The 23,726-nt window shown below is 43.6% G+C and overlaps 1 protein-coding gene across 10 annotated transcripts in view; it reads right to left on the bottom strand.

The window, feature by feature from the left end:
• The window catches only part of LOC140428217 (AP-1 complex subunit sigma-2), a 110,370-nt gene that overhangs the window by 53,648 nt on the left and 32,996 nt on the right, over window positions 1-23,726 (bottom strand). For 9 of the 10 annotated variants that reach the window (XM_072514433.1, XM_072514427.1, XM_072514425.1 and 6 more), the window contains 2 exons: window positions 15,216-15,324; window positions 13,344-13,481 (listed from right to left, as the gene is read on the bottom strand). In XM_072514433.1, coding sequence (XP_072370534.1) covers window positions 13,344-13,481; window positions 15,216-15,324 — 247 coding nt within the window. Of the gene's footprint in view, window positions 1-7,175; window positions 7,731-13,343; window positions 13,482-15,215; window positions 15,325-23,726 lie in introns of those variants that run through there. The other variant, XM_072514432.1, reaches the window with a different exon arrangement.

Here is a 23,726-nt window from a genome sequence, read left to right as displayed (position 1 = left end):
GGGGGCAACAGAAAGCTACTAAAAAAGCTATAAAGAAGAGTAAGATAGATTATGAGTAAACTTGCTCAGAATATGAAAACAGATAGTAAAAGTTTCTACAAATATATAAAACAAAAGAGTGGCTAAGGTAAATATTGGTCCTTTACAGGATGAGAAGGGAGATTCAATAATGGGAGATGAGGAAATGGCTGTGGAACTGAACAGGTTTTTGGGGTCTTTTTTGGGTCGGTTTTCACAGTGGAAGACACAAATAACATGCCAGTGACTGATAGAAATGAGGCTATGACAGGTGAGGACCTTGAGAGGATTGTTATCACTAAGGAGGTAGTGATGGGCAAGCTAATGGGGCTAAAAGGTAGACAAGTCTCCTGGCCTTGATGGAATGCATCCCAGAGTGCTAAAAGAGATGGCTAGGGAAATTGCAAATGCACTAGTGATAATTTATCAAAATTCACTAGACTCTGGGGTGGTCCCGGCGGATTGGAAATTAGCAAACGTGACACCACTGTTTAAAAAAGGAGGTAGGCAGAAAGCGGGTAATTATAGGCCTGTGAGCTTGACTTCGGTAGTAGGGAAGATGCTGGAATCTATCATCAAGGGAAAAATAGCGAGGCATCTGGATGGAAATTGTCCCATTGGGCAGATGCAGCATGGGTTCATAAAGGGCAGGTCGTGCCTAACTAATTTAGTGGAATTTTTTGAGGACATTACCAGTGCGGTAGATAACGGGGAGCCAATGGATGTGGTATATCTGGATTTCCAGAATGCCTTTGACACGGTGCCACACAAAAGGTTGCTGCATAAGATAAAGATGCATGGCATTAAGGGGAAAGCAGTAGCATGGATAGAGGATTGGTTAATTAATAGAAAGCAAAGAGTGGGGATTAATGGGTGTTTCTCTGGTTGGCAATCAGTAGCTAGTGGTGTCCCTCAGGGATCAGTGTTGGGCCCACAATTGTTCACAATTTACATAGATGATTTGGAGTTGGGGACCAAGGGCAATGTGTCCAAGTTTGCAGACGACACTAAGATGAGTGGTAAACCAAAAAGTGCAGAGGATACTGGAAGTCTGCAGAGGGATTTGGATAGGCTAAGTGAATGGGCTAGGGTCTGGCAGATGGAATACAATGTTGACAAATGTGAAGTTATCCATTTTGGTAGGAATAACAGCAAAAGGGATTATTATTTAAATGGTAAAATATTAAAACATGCTGCTGTGCAGAGAGACCTGGGTGTGCTAGTGCATGAGTCGCAAAAAGTTGGTTTACAGGTGCAACAGGTGATTAAGGCGGCGAATGGAATTTTGTCCTTCATTGCTAGAGGGATGGAGTTTAAGACCAGGGAGGTTATGCTGCAATTGTATAAGGTGTTAGTGAGGCCACACCTGGAGTATTTTGTTCAGTTTTGGTCTCCTTACTTGAGAAAGGACGTACTGACACTGGAGGGTGTGCAGAGGAGATTCACTAGCTTAATCCCAGAGCTGAAGGGGTTGGATTACGAGGAGAGGTTGAGTAGAGTGGGACTGTACTCGTTGGAATTTAGAAGGATGAGGGGGGATCTTATAGAAACATATAAGATTATGAAGGGAATAGATAGGATAGTTGCGGGCAGGTTGTTTCCACTGGCGGGTGAAAGTAGAACTAGGGGGCATAGCCTCAAAATACAGGGAAGTAGATTTAGGACTGAGTTTAGGAGGAACTTCTTCACCCAAAGGGTTGCGAATCTATGGAATTCCTTGCCCAGTGAAGCAGTACAGGCTCCTTCATTAAATGTTTTTAAGATAAAGATAGATAGTTTTTTGAAGAATAAAGGGATTAAGGGTTATGGTGTCCGGGCCGGAAAGTGGAGCTGAGTCCACAAAAGATCAGCCATGATCTCATTGAATGGCGGAGCAGGCTCGAGTGGCCAGATGGCCTACTCCTGCTCCTAGGTCTTATGTTTGCCAAAGTCCCGCATAAGAGATTATTGTGCAAAATTAAAGCACATGGGATTGGGGGAAATGTATTGAGGTGGATAGAAAACTGGTTGGCAGAGAGGAAACAAAGAGTAGGTCCTTTTCAAATTGGCAGGCAGTAACTAGTGGGGTACCACAGGGATCGGTGCTGGGACCCCAGCTATTCACAACATATATTAATGATTTGGATGAGGGAACAAATTGTAACTTCTCGAAGTTTGCAGATGATACCAAGTTAGGCGGGAGGGTAACCAAGTTAGGCGGGAGGGTGATTTGTGACGAAGATGCAGGGATCCTACAGCATGATCTGGACAGGTTGGGCGAGTGGGCAAATCAATGGCAGATGCAGTATAATTTGGATAAGTGTGAGGTTACTCACTTTGGAAGCAAAATCAGGAAGGCAGACTACCTGAATGGTTGTAAATTGGGAGAGGGGAATGTGCAGCAGGACCTGGGTGTCCCTGTGCGCCAGTCGCTGAAGGTAAGCATGCAGGTGCGGCAGGAGGTAAAGAAGCCTAATGGTGTGTTCGCCTTCATTGCGAGAGGTTTCGATTTTGGAAGCAGGAATGTGTTGCTGCAATTATACATGGCCTTGGTGAGGCCACACCTGGAGTACTGTGCGCAGTTTTGGTCTCCTTCTTTGAGGAAGGATGTTCTTGCTCTCGAGGGAGTGCAGCAAAGGTTTATCAGACTGATTCCAGGGATGGCGGGACTGTCATAGGAGGAGTGGTTGACTAGGTTGGGATTGTTCTCGCTGGAGTTCAGAAGAATGAGGGAGGATTTCATAGAGACTTCTAAAATTTTAACTGGACTAGACAGAGTAGATGCAGGGAAGATGTTACCAATGATGGGTTTGTCCAGACTCAGGGATTCAGGGTAAACCATTCCGGACAGATTTCTTCACACGAGTGGGGAGCCTGTGGAATTCATTACTACAGGAAGTAGTTGATGCTAAAACTTTGAATATATTCAAGAGGCGGCTAGATATAGCACTTGGGGAGAATGGGCTCAAAGGCTATGGGGCAGCACGGTAGCATTGTGGATAGCACAATTGCTTCACAGCTCCAGGGTCCTAGGTTCGATTCCGGCTTGGGTCACTGTCTGTGCGGAGTCTGCACGTCCTCCCAGTGTGTGCGTGGGTTTCCTCCTGGTGCTCCGGTTTCCTCCCACAGTCCAAAGATGTGCAGGTTAGGTGGATTGGCCATGATAAATTGCCCTTAGTGTCCAAAATTGCGCTTAGTGTTGGGTGAGGTTACTGGGTTATGGGGATAGGGTGGCGGTGTTGACCTTGGGTAGGGTGCTCTTTCCAAGAGCTGGTGCAGACTCGATGGGCCGAATGGCCTCCTTCTGCACTGTAAATTCTATGAAAGCAGGAATAGGCTATTGAGTGGATGATAAGCCATGATCGTGATGAATGGCGGAGCAGGCTCGAAGGGCCAAAAGGCCTCCTCCTGCTCCTATCTTCTATGTATCTATGTAACTCAGGATTAAACCATAAACTCCCAAACTAAAAATCCACACCCGCCATACAACGGATTCTTTCACACCCATCCCAAGACTGTACCCTGTGAATGTTGTTTTGTTTTTCCTACCCTCTCCTTTCCTTCCTTGGTTACCTGCCCTGGCACACCATTCGTTCTCTGCTGCTGTGTTGTCCCCTTGTGCTACTGGAGCTGGCGTGGCAACTTCTGACATTTTAAAATTTGGAGGGCTGTTTCCTAATTGATTCAAAAAAAAGATATTTCATTTGTTTAACTGAACCTTTCAGAAAGCAGCCTGTGCTACACATCTAGGCAGATTGAGAGACAAGGTTCCCGGCACAGAAGTTGCCAATGTTAGTATGAAACTCAAAGGAAACAAGGCGACTAGAGCCAGGCAGTTACACACCGTCACCACATACAGCCTGTGAGCAATTAATGCTGACTGCACATATTGGAGCCTTAGACTGAATCTTCTATGCTCTAGATGACAGCAAGGAGAAGATGATCTATAACTGAATCATTGATATAATGGTTACAGTGCATAAGGAGGCTATTTGACCCATCATGCCTCTGGAGGGGCAGCACAGACCAAATGGGTCAACTGGCCTCTTTCTGTACCTTAACCATTCTATCATTCTACAGCTATATTGTAAGCAAGCAGTGAGGGAGAAATCAAACAAGTTTGTTAATTGTAGCACTATTTTTGGAAAGTACCACAATTGCCCAGAAGGGCAATCTTTCCACACAGAGGGTGGTGAGTGTCTGGAACGAGGTGTCAGAGGCAGTAGTAGAGGCCGGTACAATTTTGTCTTTTTAAAAAGCATTTAGACAGTTAGATGGGTAAGATGGGTACAGAGTGTTATGGGCCAAATGCGGGCAATTGGGACTAGCTTAGTGGTAAAACTGGGCGGCATGGACAAGTTGGGCTGAAGGGCCTGCTTTCACGCTGTAAACCTCTATGACTCTAATCTACATTAGTTCAGCTCCACCAGGAATTTGAATAGGACTAAATGTGAAAGCATACAAATCGAAAATTAATGCTGAAATTAATGTCATTTGCTGGTGATTATGTCTTGCCAGTTCTTAGTAAATGTATTGACATGGCAGTTAATTTAACCAGAATAAACGTTCAATGCAATGGTTCAGGTGTGCATGCTAGTATAAAAATAGATAGATGGCAACTTTCCAGAATAAGGATAATTAACTACAATTTAATTGGCGGCACGAGCAGTGGTTAGCACTGTTGCTTCACAGCACCAGAGTCCCAGGTCCAATTCCCGGCTTGAGTCACTCTGAGTGGAGTCTGCACTTTCTCCCTGTATCTGCGTGGGTTTCCTGTAGGTGCTCCGGTTTCCTCCCACATGTCCCAAAAGACATGCTTGTTAGGTGAATTAGACATTCTGAATTCTCCCTCTGTGTACCCAAACAGACGCCGGAGTGTGGCGACTAGTGACTTTCACAGTAACTTCATGGCAGTGTTAATGTAATCTTGCTTGTGACATTAATAAAGATTATCCCAAAAATTCACCATCATGTACTCTGGGGTAGTGATGAGATGCAGCTGGTCAGCTGTAAAGCTCGGTGTTGTGAATCACCTACCAACTACGCTGTTATAGGAAGTTATTGAAAGGAAGGTAGGTTCTTTATAACAAAGTCAGTGTGGGTAGAACTCATGGAGGCCTGTAATTGTTAAAAGTATATAGAGATTCTCAGCTCAATCTTGGGGCAAGCCAGGAAAAAGGTAACATGGGGAAAGAACTGTATCGAATCTTCTCCCCTTTCTCCTTTTTCATTTTTTAGCCTCCTCTCTCTCTTTATATAATCTCAGTCTTGAGACTATTCACACACTGCTTGTACGCTCTTGCTCTCACCGAGTGGAATTGTGGTATCACAAAAACTGACACACCCCATCTCAATAATTCATCCCTCTTAAAAACATATAGGAATCAATCTGCATAGAGTGTAGCTTGGCGAAAAATGACTTTATATGGTTATTGACTGCACCAGTGCAAATTTATTAAAAGCTATAATTGATTTAGAAGCCAGGCAAACAGAGCTAGAAGAGGTGACCTGTAAACCTCATTGTCGCCCAAGACAAGGACCAACCAGGGGCTCAGGTGAGATCAGCAACACAACCTGCGACCTTCCTTATGTGTACCACACTCACAGCTCATCAGGCAGTGTGTTTATCCACCAAATTCTTCTTAAAACACATTGAATTTCATCTTACCTTTTGTTTCCTTCATAACTTCTCTCATCTCCGAGCTGCCCTTGGAATTATTGAGTGATTGAAATGTCAACTGATATAATTAACCCTATTGATTGATAGCCAGCCGATTAACATTAAACCTCTCCTTGAGTTTATTCCAAGACAGACCACAAGATGGCTGGTATCATTAAAAATATCCATTGTATTGCATACACACAAGCTTTCAATTCATTATGATGGATAATCTTGATTACATTTTTGAGAGCCCTGGAAACTTACAGTAAACAGTAAATGCAACTGGGCTTGTATTAAAAGCACTAATTATTCATCTATTATGGAGAAAACACATTGTGATTGTCAGGGAATAAGGGAGATATGAAACTACATATTAGATGTATTTATTTTGTATCTACATAATGGAACCCGCAAGAGTTATTTGGTTAGATAACAGATTTTAAAACTCAGGGGATTAATTACATTTGATTCACTGATCTAATCCAGTCAAATTAACCCAATATGAATGCAAATGGTGACAAGTTAGGTAAATTAGACAGGCAACTTATAATGTTCACATCACTACCTAAACCACGCCCCCCCAAATTCATTAATTCCTTCAACTGCACATTCACAGTCCAAAGATGTGCAGGTTAGGTGGATTGGCCATTCTAAATTGCCCTTAGTGTCCAAAAATTGTCCTTAGCGTTGGGTGGGGTTGCTGGGTTGTGGGGATGGGGTGGAGGTGTTGGCCTTGGGTGGGGTGCTCTTTCCAAGAGCCGGTGCAGACTCGATGGGCCGAGTGGCCTCCTTCTGCACTGTAAATTCTATGATTCTATGTCGCCATTTCTAGAACAGACCAAAATGGTCCTACATTTGGGCAGCTACGGTGCAATTATGTCCATTATCACTTCACACTCACCTGTGTGTGGCCTATACATTTGATTTTTACACACTACACCAATAATTGGCAGTTTGGAATGACTGGATTCTGAGCTTGACCACCTGTATGAATACTAGTATCAAATATATACTTTCAAAGTATACCATACATTTTAAAAAACTGCCTTAGTTAAAAAAATTATATAAATATGTTAATCAATATGTCTGTAACATGAAGTAGGTTCTTGTAATAGAAATCTGAAAATAAGTAGCTCTGTGGATGAAGTATTTACCAGTCACAGTTAAAGGGTTAGACTTTCATTTTGATACAATACACATGCATATTCAAATGTCCAGAGTATTATCAAACGCTACCACATGAAAATGACACCTGGTTCAGGATGTGGGGGTTTTCCAGTGTATGGATACAATGTGCAGAGTGACAATGCAGACCCCCATAGAGCAGCTTCCTCGGCTAAGGCTTAAGCCATCAGAGAAAGTAATCTACACAGGCCAAAGCCACTTTTATGTACACCCAGCACACTGACTAGAGGCAGATGAATATGGCATGTTAGCAGGAAGGGACGGGAGAAAGAGAGTGAGGGGAAAGAAAGAAGGGATCTGGGAACTATACCAATGATACAGAAATATAAAAAAAACTTAACTGCCATTTTATTTCTAACTGTATAGCACCCAAATGTACAGCAATAGGCAGAGATGAGAATGTTGTAGCATGGATCAGTCTCTCCAGAAGTGAGTGATCATCAGGCTTACATTGAAATATTCTACTACAGGGGCATTAAACATGAAACATTAGATTTCAAATATCTATTCAGAATAAATTCCAGTTACAACACTCAGGAGAAGCCACCAAAATGGCACTCTCAGGTTAACATACAAGATAACAATTGTTCAGAAACATTTTCAATGGCCTTCCGGTGAAGAAAGCTGTTGCCATGCAATCCAGGGACTCTTGAGTATATTTGCAAACCAAAGTACATAACGCAGGATATAAAAAAGCCAAGAGAGGTTCCAACAGAAATCTTAAAAAAGTTAAAAAATATATATTTCATGGGACGCGAGTGTCACTGACTAAACCAACACATTGCCCATCCCTAATTGCCCTTGAGAAGGCGATGGCGAGTTGCCTTCTTGAACTGCTGCCGTCCCTGTGGCAGTAATATTCATCAGAAAGTTATACCAGAAAAATCTGTAAAATAGATATATGCAAAGGCCAAAATCAGCTTTCCCGTACCATTTGGACTTATTATTGAATATACAATTCCCTTATTTTCTTATTTCTGTGCACTGAAAGGTCAAAGATTTAACAATTCGGCCCAATTAGCTACAAGTTTTTTTGTAAGCCATTTAATTTTCCTTTAGCTGAATTTACTTCTAACAAGTAGAGGCCATTCAACCCTGTACCTCTGCTCTGCGATTCAACTCGATCATGGCTAATCTATGTCTCAGCTCCATTTACTCACTCTTGTAGCCACCTGAGTTGGCCACTTCCCGACTTAAAATGGAGAACCGCAAAGGCTGAAGGGAAATTCAGCCAACACAGTCAAAGACTAGCAAATACAGAAATCATGTATATTGGAACCTGCAAAACAACCAGACAGCACCGAAACCAGCAGCCATCTGCATAGTAATGTAGCAGCCATCTACATAGCAATGTGCGATTCCCAGGCACAATGGCAACAGTTAAGGTAAACAAAGCCAAGCCAGACTCCTCGGCACCAGCAGGAGCCAAGACAAAGGAAGGCCAATAGACACTTAGGGACCGCCCAGCGATTAGGGAACCGCTCCAGCATTGGAGAAATCGATCCAAGCGATCGGAAAGTAGCCCAATCACTTGGAACCAGGTACTGGGTCCGCCCCGAAGGGCGGGAAGCCCCTGGGGACTATAACGTAAAGCCCCCCCAAGTTCAAATTGTTCTTGACAGGGTCACTCAGCAACGTGAAGCAACCCCTGAGAGTGACCTGTCCAAGCTGCCGCATCAATCAAGTAAGTCTCCAGTCAACGCTCGCTACGAGATAGGCACTCCTAGCTACAAGTCCATACCAGCTTTTAAATCCGGCAGACTCAGGACCTGAACGAAAGGCCATTTGTTCCCCTGACCTGGTGGGCCAGTCCGAAGCTAAGTATAGGCCTTTTAGTGATAGGAATAGCCTAGAAAGTAGAGTTTATGCATGAGTAGTGATTTACTGTGTATAATAAATGGGCTTTGATTTGAATCTTACAAATTGGTGTGTTGAGTTAGTGATCATTACTTGAACCTCGTGGCGGTATCATAAAGATACCTGGCGACTCTAGAGCAAAGGTTATAAAACAGAGCCAATTGAACCAACCAAAAGTTAGCAACACTCTCAATACTACTGACTTTACAAAAATCTACCCAGCCCAAGTTCTGAAGCTTTCAATTGATCCCCAGACTCATTGACATTGGGGGTCGGGGGTGGGGGGGTTACTAATTCTCCCAAAGGGTTGTGATTCTGGGGAATATGCTACCTCAGGAGTGCGGTGGATGCAGGGACAGTGAGTAAATTTGAGGAGTTACACAGATTTTTTAATTGGTAATGTGTTGAAGGGTTATGGAGAACGGGCAGGACTGTGGAGTTGAGGCTATGATCACATTGAATGTGTTTAAGCTCGGGAGGCTAAATTGTCTACTCCTGCTCCTAGGTCACGTGTTCTAGGGAGGAGATGCTCTGGCTGTTTTCCCAATCCAGCTCTTGATCTGTAGCATTGTAGGTAACAGATGAGGAACATATCAGCCATGATAGAATGGCAGAGCAGACTCGATGGGCCGAATGGCCTAATTCTGCTCCTATATCTTATGAACTTATGCATAAAAATTGGCAAGTCATGCTGCAGATGTATAGGACCTTAGTTAGGCCACAACTTTGGAATATAGTGTTCAATTCTAACTGCCACACTACCAGAAGGATGTGGAGAATTTGTAAAGGGTACAGAAGGGTATACAGGATGTTACCTGGTATGGAGGGCATTAACTGTGAGGAGAGGTTGGATAAACTCGGTTTGTTCTCACTGGAACGGCGGAGGTCGAAGGGTGACCTGATAGAAGTTTACAAAATTATGAAGGACATGGACAGAGTGGGTAGTCAGAAGTTTTTTCCCAGGGTGGAAGAGTCAATTATTAGGGACATAGGTTTAAGGAGCGAGGGGCAAAGTTTTGGGGAGATGTGTACGGGAAGTTTTTTTTTAAACAAGGAGGGTAGCGGGTGCCTGGAACTCACTGCTGGAGGTGGTGGTTGAAGCAGGGACAATAGTGACGTTTAAGGGGCGTCTTGACAAATACATGAATAGGTTGGGAATAGAGGGATACGGATCCCGGAAGTGTAGAAGGTTTTAGCTTAGCGGGCAGCATGGTTGGCACAGGCTGGGGAGGGCCGAAGGGCCTGTTCCTGTGCTGTACTTTTCTTTGTTTTTTGTATTCCCCTATTTCTCTCTTACTACTATCCTACCAAATCGTTCAATCATCTTAAACCTCCAAATCAAACAACAATTTTGACTCCCAGAACAGATAAAGGGAAGCTAAATTAATTTCCATTATCACATTATTATTAAAGGCTGCCATTTTATCTGGATATAATCCAGAATCACTGATTGTGTATTTAGCTATCATCTTCATTCTTCCACTGCTCAATTTCCTTTTCGGATTTGGTAAAGTACACTGGTAGGTTTGCATTGTTAAAGCTAAGTATAAACAGTTCGGCCTCTGGTCTGAACATAAAGACTAGCTCACGAACCCTACTGGCCGACTGGATACACGAGTCCAGATGTTGTTTTCTCTTCAACATTCCCCGATTGTGTATATATAGACAAGCAGTGCCAGATTGAAGGATAGCCTTCAACATTCCCATTCTGACATCAGTTTTCCAGGTCATTTTGCTGTCAGTTGTCCCATTGCAAACCACCAAAAGGAACTGTGTGTTTGTAATTCAAATGAGTTTACAACCATCACTGAACAAACTGGGTGGGCAACATTAGCATCAATCAATTTCAACACTATTGACTTGAGCTCAGGATTGAATATTATTTGTAAATACATTATTCAGTTCCACCTGTAATTGTCTACTATGATTTCAAGTAGGGAACTTTAAAAGACCTACATTTTTACCTCATGTTTTGCATAATTTCAGGACATCCCAAAACAATCTACAGCCAATTAAGTAGCTTCTGAAGTGCATTCACTGCTGTAATGCAAGAATGGTGACAGCCATCTGTGTGCACAGCAAGATCCCACAATAACAATGTGAGAATGTTTAGTAAATCTATTCTTTTGAGTTATGTTGGTCAAGGTATAAATAGTGACTGGACACAGTGGACAACTTATTTAAAATAGTGCCACGGGATCTTTGAGTCCATCTGAGATGAGGCTTTGGTTTAATGGCTCATCTGAAAAGTGTTACACTATCAACACAGCATTCCATCAGTACTGCAGCAGAAGTGCCAGCTTCGCAGTGGGAACAAGGTATGGAGGCTGCATTATGTGATGACTGTAGGTATGGTTTAATGGCTCATCTGAAAAGGTTACACTATCAACAACACAGCATTCCATCAGTACTGCAGCAGAAGTGCTAGCTCTGCAGTGGGAACAAGCTATGGAGGCTGCATTATGCGATGATTGTAGGTATTATATGTATTTAGTACAGTAACGGTTAAAAGCCTGGGTTAGTGTGTGTATGATTGCAGCAGTAAACCTTTTTAAAAGTCCTGGTTTAAAAGACAGACATTTTGACTACAAGGAATAAGTAAAGCACAGTTTAAGTTTGGGCTAATGGAATTGTGTTTAAAAGGTTCCCTGGGGAGTGGATAATTAGAGACATGGTATTTGGCCTTAGTGGATTTTGACCCGAGATGGGTTTTGTTTGAGTAGAGATAAAAGAGATTAGGATTTAGTTTTTCATGTTTTAATATACCATATCCCTATTTATGGCCTTTTGTCAGTCTTACAAGTTAAATAAAATATTGGGGTTTCTGTCCAGTATCCTAGCAACTGTTGGGATCTAGTCCAGCATCGTAAACAGCGAAAACATCATCACTATTGACATGCATCGAGTCACTGAAGACAAGTTACTAAGTTGGCAGTAGGACCCCAGGAAAATGAACACCAATCTATCATAACCTCATGTATGTGCTTGAGGAAGTGGTATATTTATTGCAGCACTTGCTAACAAGTCAGCTTCTTGATGAGATAGCAATGTCAATACCTTGATAATAGCTTTAGATGTCTTGATTGCACCTGGTGCAGAATTCTCCATTTATAGACCAAGAGATTGAGACTGTCACAAGGAAACTAACATGCTTTGAAGCCAAATAAATAAATGGATGTCAGTTTCTTGTGATTTGTATGTTGGATCGGTACTCAATCACGATAGTTTCCACAAGCCAAGCTTTTACAACTCAACGTGTTAGAATATTGGTGTGCAGTTAAGTCTGATTTGGATCGGACTGATGAGCCCTAAAGTAGCTTATTCCTTGGATAGTTCACCAAACTGATCCGAATGGAAACAAAAGGATTGGTATTTCTATGGCAGTGTTCACATCCTCAGCACATGCTAAGCATTTACAGCCAATTTCTTTCAAAGTGCAGTCGCTGGCGTGATGTGACAAAACACAGCAGCCTGTTTTTCCCAGCAAGTCCCACAAACTGCAGTGTGTCTCATGATCGGATATATTGTTAAATATAAAGAGATGGCGATTGAGGGATAAATATTGGTCAGCACCCTGGGTGACCTCTGCTTCTAAAAATAGTATCACAGAACCTTTCTAACCATTAGAAGAGAACAGAGATGCAAAAACGATCAATAAAGCCAGTGGACAAAGGGCCTGATAGGATGCCATCAGTAGGGCTTTGAACAAGTTGCACTTTACATAGCATAGAATCCAGTAAGCAAGAAAATAGATTTAAGGGAAAGCAGGAGATGAATGTTTCAGTCATGCTAACATAGTGACATAAAAACAATACGTTGCAGAGGTAGAATAAGGTAAAATAAATTATGGCCGTCGAGCCAGAAGCTCAGGCCAGGGGGAAACATGACCTTGAGACTTTGCACCATCAAATTCAACCCGAGAAAGCAGACAGAGGAACAATGACACTTTAATCCATTCATCTAATGTTTTCATGCAATTGCCTCCTGCCAATAATTAGGTTTAGTGAGATGCAACAGTTCTGGAGAGTCTGTAGTATAATTATTCTGAACAAGATACGTAATGTTCAGCTACCAACATGCTGCTCGTTCTACTGTTAAACTTTGCATAATACTGTACATTTGTTTTAATGTAATAACACTTAATAAACTATACCTGAAAAGTATCATAAAAGTGAATCAAGCTTTTGAGTTACAGCACTGGGACAATAAAGCAGCACAGGTAAGTAACAAGGAGGGAGCTAAACTAATAAGCTGTAACTAGGACTTATATCAAAATTAATGAGAAACCAAGCTCTATAGACAAAGGAGAATGTATCGAAGAAGAGGAAGCCAAGAGCACAATATAGACAAAAGATAAATTGGAGTGTGTTAAAAAGATTCACATCTGAGGGATCATAGCTGCCTAAGTGACCAAGCTGAAATAAATGTCCAACAAAATTCAGGAAAAAAAGTTAAGACACGCACACCTTTACACCTATGCAAACAATTTTAACAAATTCTACTTCCGTTATGAGACATGCAAAGTACACACAACATTGCACAAACACAAAGACGTTTGACCTTTCCAGTTAAAATGAGCACAGGAATAATTGCTCCTGCCATAACATAACATGCTCTGGCAAGTACATGCCTCAACTCGTACCTCCTGCAGCAGATCAGCTTGTTCGATTGCTTTCAGTACATTCTTCTTGGAGGTCTCCTGCACCTCCCCTCCTAACAAGAACTCATCCAGGATAAAATAAGCCTTCTCAAAGTTAAAGATAATGTCAAGTTCGCAGACCTTTAAGAGAAGGGAAACAAAACTATTATAACACTGCACACTTGGTTTAGATCTCACCAAATATTAGTATAGACAATATTTTACAACTTGAACTACAATTTTTTCATAAATAAGCCCAATAAGTTTCTAATCTGTAAATACAAGGCACGCAGGAGTTCCAACGGCAGCCAAGGGAAGTGAATAGCTTCATGTCAGCATTTGTCAATACAAACAGATATAAAGTTTAGTAAGTGTCTAATCACCACAACATCGACAGATGGTGCTACATAAATATATGGTGGCATGGAACTTTACAGGTTTGGAGCATTAAGCAATTGTACAAGTTGCTGATTTGTTGCTGTGTAGTCTATATTAAAGCTTACTTTACAAGTTACTGTGGGGTATAGTTTGAGTCACCTCCCTCATCATCTATGTTCCTTTTTATAAACCAACCACAATATGTGGACACTTCCAGATTCAGATGGATGAGAATTAAGGTTTAGTGTCTCATGCAGTAATAATTCCAGCCTTTCACAGAATACTGGTCATTACATTTTTCAAAATCCATTTATACCATGTGCATCTCAGATCAATTATAGAATGTTTATAAAATGTTAACAAGGAACATCAGAAATAGGAGAAAGAATAGGCTATTCAGAGGTTAGATTCACAGCTCGAGAAACCAGATTCCGTCCTCGGGTGACTGCCTGTGTGGAGTTTGCACTTTCTCCCCGCGTCTACATGGGTTTCCTCTGGGTGCTCGGATTTCCTCCCACAGTCCAAAGATGTTCAGGTTAGGTGGATTGGCCATGCTGAATTGCCCTTAGTGTCCAAAAGATTAGGTGGGGTTACTGGGCTATGGGGATAGGTTTTAGGTGTGGGTTTCCAAGGGTCAGTGAGGACTCAATGGGCCGAATAGCCTCCTTCTGCACTGTAGGGATTCTATGATAGGTCAGTCCTATGGATAATTCAGATGGTCAACTTGAAAATTCTAACCCATAAATGCACATAACAATCCAGTTACATGCACTGTGTGTGTGTGTGTGTGTGTGTGCGTGCGTGTGCGTCTCTCCCTCTCTCCACAGTAAAAGGGATGAGGAAATTAAAAGTCAGGTTTCCACCTCCTGGCTGCTTTCTGTCTGGTCTCTGCTAGAACATGGATGCGTGGTCATTAAATCAATCTTTAGGGTTAACTCTTAATGCAGAACCCCTTATTTGGGTGTCAGCATTGTGCAATCAGAGCCACAACGTGACAACAGGATGAGGGAACAGGTTTCAATATCATACTGAAAGAGGAGAGGGCTCTGTTCACCACCCTGCTCAGAGGAATTTTTCTTGTTTGCAAAGTTTTCATACCAGCAAGTTAAAAATTTCATCTCCAAACTTAAACAAAATAAATGACATGATTCAACTTGAAGGAAGAAAACTAACAGATAATTAAAAATGTACGATTAAAGTTGTTCAATGCTCTAAATAATTAATCAATGCCAATTTGGATAAAGTTGGTTTGGAATTTCATTTAAACTTTGTTCTGAATAATGAGATTTCCCCTTTGTATATTTGGCAGACAATATACATCAGAATAAACTTACAAGTGGACAAATCTGTTCAATTGTGTATGAAATGGACTGTCTGGAGAGGTACATGACTTCATAATCTATTTTGCAGTCACACCTTCCAATTTAAATATCAGCCACATTTGCTATAGACGGAGTTGATGGTATATGCGCAATAAATCAAGGTTTTTCAACTCACACTTCCAAAATACTTGTCTAGAAGTTCAACATAACGGTGGATAATCTCAAGGGTTATGAGCTCATTGTCCTGGTCCTCAATAGCACAGCAGAAATAAAGACTTGCATACCTACACAAACATAATATTTCAGTCACATGAATTAATAAAACCATCACAACCTACCTCAAATCATCAAGCCAGCAGTCTGACTCAAGAAACTTTAAAAAAAAATTGTTTTACTTCTATAGTAGAAACATAAAATACACGTTGAATTTCCATATGTTGAGCTCCAATCTACATACATCCAAATGTTGATATAGACTTTTAAACATTTATTAAAATTAAATCCATATGGAACATAAATTAATGGTTCTAAACCTGTTGGGTTGAATTCATCACTCCCTATAGAAATAGTATAGAACAACTAGACCCGTAGAGCATTTTTGACGCTTTCATAATGCCCTAAAGCACCAAGTACAGCACGTGACCAAATTCCACTCAGCTAAAAGTCAAGACAACTCCTCCAGAAAGTAGTTTTTATTTGTGTGCATGGCACAGATGCAATGAAATTAAGCAAAATGAGCAGAGGGCAGCAGAGCGGAGCTGCTGATTGGCTGTTGAGGGGGAAATTTGCATCAGTGCATTGCGGTCACTGTATCTAGAAGGTGGTTTGTGGAGGAGCTGTTGTCAAGTGACAGTTAAACCCCAAACACTTCTTCAGTGTTTCCCTAACTACCTCCTCCTCTAACCAAGAAAAAAAAAAATCACTGTAATGATCCCAGCCGAGTAATGATCAAGAGGGAAACTCGAGGTTAGGTAGAAATAGAAAGAAGTTGAACCGTGACGTCACAGCCTGCAGGTAAGTGATTGGCTGGTGACTGGTAAGTAGTTTTTCTTTTCCCTGAGGTGTTCTTGTGCGGGGCGCAGTGGTTGCTGAGTGAGTGCTTGTTGAGAAGGAGAGTAAATTTTTTTTTTAAACTTACTGTTGGAAGTTTCCAGCTGAATCCGGTCAGAGTGAGGACAGAGTGACTGCTGGGCAACTAGTAAAGATTTAAATTGTTTGCGCAAGCCCATAACAGCTGATTGCTGTTCTTGTGCGGGGCGCAGTGGTTGCTGAGTGAGTGCTTGCTGAGAAGGGGAGTAAATTTTTTAAAAACTTACTGTGGGGGTTTCCAGCTGAATCCGGTCGGAGTACAGGTGACTGCTGGGTAAGTAGTAAAGATTTAAATTGTTTGCGCGGGCCCATAACAGCTGATTGCTGTTTTAGCTTTACCTGTATTTAAGTTGGGCAGTTCCTAAACCCTAGACACTACACTAACCTAAGGGGTAGAGTGAATAACAGGTAAGCCCGTTCTTTCTTTTTCTTGTTTTATCTAGAGGGGATGGCAGGGAAGGCAGTGCAATGTTCCTCCTGCAGAATGTTTGAGGTGAGGGACGCCGTCAGTGTCCCTGCTGATTTCACCTGTGGGAAGTGCACCCATCTCCAGCTCCTCAGAAACCGCGTTAGGGAACTGGAGCGGAGCTGGATGAACTTCGGATCATTCGGGAGGCAGAGGTGGTCACAGATAGTAGCTTCAGGGATGTAGTTACTCTGAAGAATCAAGATAGGTGGGTGACGGTGAGAGGGGCTGAGAGGAAGCAGTCAGTGCAGGGATCCTCCGTGGTCGTTCCCTTAGTAACAAGTATATCGCTTTGGATACTGTTGAGGGGGCCGACCTACCAGGGGTAAGCCACGGTGAACGGATCTCCAGCACTGAGTCCGTCCCTGTAGCTCAGAAGGGAAGGAGGGATAGCAGGAGGGCAATAATTATTGGGGACTCGATAGTTAGAGGGACAGATAGATGGTTCTGTGGCAACAAAAGTGACTCACGGATGGTATGTTGCCTCCCGGGTGCCAGGGTCCGTGACGTCTCGGACCGTGTTTTCAGAATCCTTAAGGGGGAGGGGGAACAGTCACCAGTCGTGGCACACATCGGTACCAACAACATAGGTAAGAGTAGGGATAGGGATTTAAAACAGGAATTTAGGGAGCTAGGGTGGAAGCTGAGAGCCAGGACAAACCATGTTGTCATCTCTGATTTGTTGCCGGTACCACGTGCTAGTGAGGTGAGGAACAGGGAGAGAGTGCAGATAAACACGTGGCTGCAGGAATGGTGTGGGAGGGTTTCAATTACATGGATAATTGGAGCACATTCTGGGGAAGGTGGAACCTGTACGGACAGGACGGTATGGACCTGAACCAGAGGGACACCAATATCCTGGGAGGGAAATTTGCCACGGCTCTTCGGGGGGGGTTTAAACTAATTTGTCAGGGGGATGGGAAAACGAGCTGTAGTCCAGAAGCCAGTAATAAAGATAGATGGGTGACAGTGAGAGGGGCTGGGAGGAAGCAGTCAGTACAGGGATCCCCTGTGGTCGTTCCTCTTAGTAACAAGAATATCGCTTTGGATACTGTTTGGGGGGGGGGGGGGGACACGACTTACCAGGGGCAAGCCATGGGGTACAGGTCTCTGGCACAGAGTCTGTCCCTGTTGCTCAGAAGGGAAGTGTGTGTGTGTGGCGGGGGGGGGGGGGGAAAGAGAGAGAGGAGTAGAGCATTAGTCATTGGAGACTCCATAGTTAGGGGGATAGATAGGAGATTCTGTGGGAACGAGAGAGACTCGCGGTTGGTGTGTTGCCTCCCAGGTGCCAGGTGCGTGATGTCTCGGATCGTGTTTTCGGGATCCTTAAAGGGGAGGGGGAGCAGCACCAAGTCATGGTCCACATAGGTACCAACGACATAGGTAGGAAAAGGGATAGGGATGCAAGGCAGGAATTCAGGGAGCGAGGGTGGGAACTTAGATCTAGGACAAACAGAGTTATTATCTCTGGGTTGTTACCCGTGCCACATGATAGCGAGACGAGGAATAGGGAAAGAGAGGAGTTGAACACGTGGCTACAGGGATGGTGTAGGAGGGAGCGTTTCAGATTTCTGGATAATTGGGGCTCATTCTGGGGTCGGTGGCACCTCTACAAACGGGATGGTCTACACCTGGACCAGAGGGGTACCAATATCCTGGGGGCGAAATTTGCTAATGCTCTTCGGGAGGGTTTAAACTAGTTCAGCAGGGGCTTGGGAACCTGAATTGCAGCTCCAGTATACAGGAGGTTGAGAGTAGTGAGGTCATGAGTAAGGTTTCAAAGTTGCAGGAGTGTACCGGCAGGCAGGAAGGTGGTTTAAAGTGTGTCTTCTTCAATGCCAGGAGCATCCGGAATAAGGTGGGTGAACTTGCGGCATGGGTTGGTATCTGGGACGTCGATGTTGTGGCCATTTTGGAGACATGGATAGAGCAGGGACAGGAATGGTTGTTGCAGGTGCCAGGGTTTAGATATTTCAGTAAGCTCAGGGAAGGTGGTAAAAGACGGGGAGGGGTGGCATTGTTAGTCAAGGACAGTATTACGGTGGCAGAAAGGACATTTGATGAGGACTCGTCTACTGAGGTAGTATGGGCTGAGGTTAGAAACAGGAAGAGAGAGGTCACCTGTTAGGAGTTTTCTATAGGCCTCCGAAAAGTTCCAGAGATGTAGAGGAAAGGATTGCAAAGATGATTCTGGATAGGAGCGAAAGCAACAGGGTAGTTGTTATGGGGGACTTTAACTTTCCAAATATTGACTGGAAACGCTATAGTTTGAGTACTTTAGATGGGTCCGTTTTTGTCCAATGTGTGCAGGAGGGTTTCCTGACACAGTATGTAAATAGGCCAACGAGGCGAGGCCATATTGGATTTGGTACTGGGTAATGAACCAGGACAGGTGTTAGATTGGGAGGTAGGTGAGCACTTTAGTGATAAGTGGCCACAATTCGATTAAGTTTACTTTAGTGATGGAAAGGGATAGGTATATACCGCAGGGCAAGAGTTATATCTGGGGGAAAGGCAATTATGATGCAATGAGGCATGACTTAGGATGCATCGGATGAGAAAAAAACTGCAGGGGATGGGCACAATGGAAATGTGGAGCTTGTTCAAGAACAGCTACTGCGTGTCCTTGATAAGTATGTACCTGTCAGGCAGGGAGGAAGTGGTCGAGCAAGGGAACCGTGGTTTACTAAAGCAGTCAAAACACTTGTCAAGAGGAAGAAGGAGGCTTATGTAAAGATGAGACATGAAGGTTCAGTTAGGGCGCTCGAGAGTTACAAGCTAGCTAGGAAGGACCTAAAGAGAGAGCTAAGAAGAGCCAGGAGGGGACATGAGAAGTCTTCGGCAGGTAGGATCAAGGATAACCCTAAAGCTTTCTATAGCTATGTCAGGAATAAACGAATGACTAGGGTAAGAGTAGGGCAGTAGTGGGAAGTTGTGCTTGGAGTCCGAGGAGATAGGAGAGGTGCTAAATGATTATTTTTCGTCAGTATTCACACAGGAAAAAGACAATGTTGTCGAGGAGAATACTGAAATTCAGGCTACTAGACTAGAAGGGCTTGAGGTTCATAAGGAGGAGGTGTTAGCAATTCTGGAAAGTGTGAAAATAGATCAGTCCCCTGGGCCGGATGGGATTTATCCTAGGATTCTCTGGGAAGCTAGGGAGGAGATTGCTGAGCCTTTGGCTTTGATCTTTAAGTCATCTTTGTCTACAGGAATAGTGCCAGAAGATGGAGGATAGCAAATGTTGTCCCCTTGTTCAAGAAGGGGAGTAGAGACAACCCTGGTAACTATAGACCAGTGAGCCTGACTTCTGTTGTGGGCAAAATCTTGGAAAGGTTTATAAGAGATAGGATGTATAATCATCTGGAAAGGCATAATTTGATTAGAGATAGTCAAGAGATTGTGAAGGGTAGGTCGTGCCTCACAAACCTTATTGAGTTCTTTGAGAAGGTGACCAAACAGGTGGATGAGGGTAAAGCAGTTGATGGAGTGTATATGGATTTCAGTAAAGCGTTTGATAAGGTTCCCCACGGTAGGCTACTGCAGAAAATACTAGTGGTGTACCACAAGGATCTGTTTTGGTGCCACTGCTGTTTGTCATTTTTATAAATGACCTGGAGGAGGGCGTAGAAGGATGGGTGAGTAAATTTGCAGATGACACTAAAGTCGGTGGAGTTGTGGACACTGCGGAAGGATGTTACAAGTTACAGAGGGACATAGATAAGCTGCAGCGCTGGGCTGAGAGGTGGCAAATGGAGTTTAATGCAGAAAAGTGTGAGGTGATTCATTTTGGAAGCAACAACAGGAAGACAGAGTACTGGGCTAATGGTAAGATTCTTGGCAGGGTGGATGAGCAAAGAGATCTCAGTGTCCATGCACATAGATCCCTGAAAGTTGCCACCCATGTTGAGAGGGTTGTTAAGAAGGCGTTAGCTTTTATTGGTAGAGGGATTGAGTTTCGGAGCCATGAAGTGTTGCAGCTGTACAAAACTCTGGTACGGCCGCATTTGGAGTATTGCGTGCAATTCTGGTCGCCGCATTACAGGAAGGATGTGGACGCATTGGAAAGGGTGCAGAGGAGATTTACCAGAATGTTGCCTGGTATGGAGGGAAGATCTTATGAGGAAAGGCTGAGGGACTTGAGGCTGTTTTCGTTAGAGAGGTTAAGAGGTGACTTAATTGAGGCATACAAGATGATCAGAGGATTGGATAGGGTGGACAGTGAGAGCCTTTTTCCTCGGATGGTGATGTCTAGCACGAGGGGACATAGCTTTAAATTGAGAGGAGATAGATATAGGACAGATGTCAGAGGTAGGTTCTTTACTCAGATGTAGTATGGACGTGGAATGCCCTGCCTGCAACAGTGGTGGACTCGCCAACACTAAGGGCATTCAAATGGTCATTGGATAGACATATCGACGATAAGGGAATAGTGTAGATGGGCTTGAAGAGTGGTTTCACAGGTCGGCGCAACATCGAGGGCCGAAGGGCCTGTACTGCGCTATAATGTTCTATGTTCAGTGTTGAGAGTAATGAGGTACTGAGGAGGGTATCAAGGTCGCAGGACTGTACCGGCAGACAGAAAGGTGGGTTGAAGTCTGTCTACTTCAATGCAAGGAGTATCCGGAATAAGGTAGGTGGACTTGGAGCGTGGATTGGTACTTGGCACTACGATGTTGTGGCCATTACGGAGGCATGGTTAGAACAGGGACAGGAATGGTTGTTGGAAGGTCCGGGGTATAGATGTTTCAGTAAGAAATGGGAAGATGGTAAAAGAGGTGGAGGAGTAGCATTGTTAATCAAGGATATTTTAACGGCTGCAGAAAGGCAGTTCGAAGGGGATCTGCCTACTGAGGTAATATGGGCTGAAGTTAGAAATAGGAAAGGAACGGTCACATTTTTCTATAGGCCCCCAAATAGTAATAGAGATGTGGAGGAAGAAATTGCAAAACAGATTATGGATAGGTGTGGAGGTCTCAGGGTAGTTGTCATGGGTGACTTTAACTTTCCAAATATTGATTGGAACCTCTATAGGTGGAACAGTTCGGATGGGGCAGTTTTTGTACAGTGTGTGCAGGAGGGTTTCCTGACACAATATGTGGATAGGCCGACAAGAGGGGGGGCCACATTGGATTTGGTACTGGGTAATGAACCGGGCCAAGTGTTAGATTTGTTTGTGGGAGAGCTCTTTGGAGATAGTGACCACAATTCGGTGTCTTTCACTATTGCAATGGAGAGGGATTGGGCCATACGGCAGGGCAAGGTTTATAATTGGGGGAGGGGTAATTATGATGCGATTAGGCAAGAATTAGGGAGCATAAGATGGGAACAGAAACTGTCAGGGAAAGGCACAAATGAAAAGTAGAGCTTGTTCAAGGAACAAATACTGCGTATCTTTGATAGGTATGTCCCTGTCAGGCAGGGAGGAAATGGCCGTGTGAAGGAACCATGGTTCACAAAAGAGGTTGACTGTCTTGTCAAAAGGAAAAAGGAAGCATATGTAAGGATGAGAAAATAAGGTTCAGTTGGGTCGCTTGAGGGTTACAAGGTAGCAAGGAATGAGCTAAAAAAAGGGCTTAGAAGAGCTAGGAGGGGGCATGAGAAGTCCTTGGCGGGTCGGATCGAGGAAAACTCCAAGGCTTTTTACTCTTATGTGAAAAATAAAAGAATGACCAGGGCCGGTCAAGGACAGTAGTGGGAACTTGTGCATGGAGTAAGAAATAGGAGGCGCTGAATGAATACTTTTCTTCAATGTTCACCAAGGAGAGGGGCCATGTTTTTGAGGATGAGTGTGAGACACAGGCAGGTAGGCTAGAGGAGGTAGATGTTCTGAGGAAGGGTGTATTAGCAATTTTGAAAAACCTTAGGGTCGACAAGTCCCGTGGGCCAGAGGGGATATATCCAAGGATTCTTTGGGAGGCAAGGGGTGAGACTGCAGATCCTTTGGCTTTGATCTTTGGGTCCTCACTGTCCACGGGAATAGTGCCAGAGGACTGGAGAGTGGCGAATGTTGTTTCTTTGTTTAAGAAAGGGAATAGGAATGACCCTGGTAATTATAGGCCGGTTAGTCTTACTTCGGTGGTCGGTAAGTTAATGAAAAAGGTCCTGAAGGATAGGATTTATGACCATTTGGAAAGATGCAGCTTAATCCGGGATAGTCAACACGGATTCGTGAAGGGCAAGTCCTGCCTCACAAATTTGATTGAATTCTTTGAGGAGGTAACTAAGTGTGTAGATGAAGGTAGAGCAGTTGATGTCGCATACATGGATTTTAGTAAGGCGTTCGATAAGGTTCCCCATGGTCGGCTTATGAAGAAAGTAAGGAGGTGTGGGATAGAGGGAAATTTGGCCAATTGGATAAGTAACTGGCTATCACATAGAAGACAGAGGGTGGTGGTGGATGGAACATTTTCAGACAGGAGACCAGTTACCAGCAGTGTACCACAGAGATCAATGCTGGGTCCTCTGCTATTTGTAGTTTTTATCAATGACTTGGAGGAGGGGGCTGAAGAGTGGGTCAGTAAATTTGCTGATGACACCAAGATTGGTGGAGTAGTGGATGAGGTGGAGGGCTGTTGTAGGCTGCAGAGACATTGATAGGATGCAGAGCTGGGCCGGAAAATGGCAGATGGAGTTTAATCCTGATAAGTGCGAGGTGATTCATTTTGGTAGAAAAAATTTGAATGCGGATTACAGGGTCAACGGCAGGGTTCGGAGGAATGTGGAGGAACAGAGAGATCTTGGGGTTCATGTCCACAGATCTCTGAAGGTTGCCACTCAAGTGGATCGAGCCATGAAGAAGGCCTATAGTGTGTTAGCGTTTATTAACAGGGGGCTTGAGTTTAAGAGCCGCGGGGTTATGCTGCAACTGTACATGGCCCTGGTGAGACCACATTTGGAGTATTGTGTGCAGTTCTGGTCACCTCATTATAGGAAGGATGTGGAAGCATTGGAAAGGGTGCAAAGGAAATTTACCAGGATGCTGCCTGGTTTGCAGGATAGGTCTTATGAGGAAAGGTTGAGGGAGCTAGGGCTTTTCTCTTTGGAGCGGAGGAGGATGAGAGGCGACTTAATAGAGGTTTATAAGGTGATGAGGGGGATAGATAGAGTGGATGTTCAGAGACTATTTCC

The sequence above is a fragment of the Scyliorhinus torazame genome, chromosome 8, assembly GCF_047496885.1.
Source record: "Scyliorhinus torazame isolate Kashiwa2021f chromosome 8, sScyTor2.1, whole genome shotgun sequence".
NCBI classification, from domain to species: Eukaryota; Metazoa; Chordata; class Chondrichthyes; order Carcharhiniformes; family Scyliorhinidae; genus Scyliorhinus; species Scyliorhinus torazame.
The sequence above is the reverse complement of the archived record's forward strand: the minus strand, read 5'-3'. Positions and strand labels throughout refer to the sequence as shown.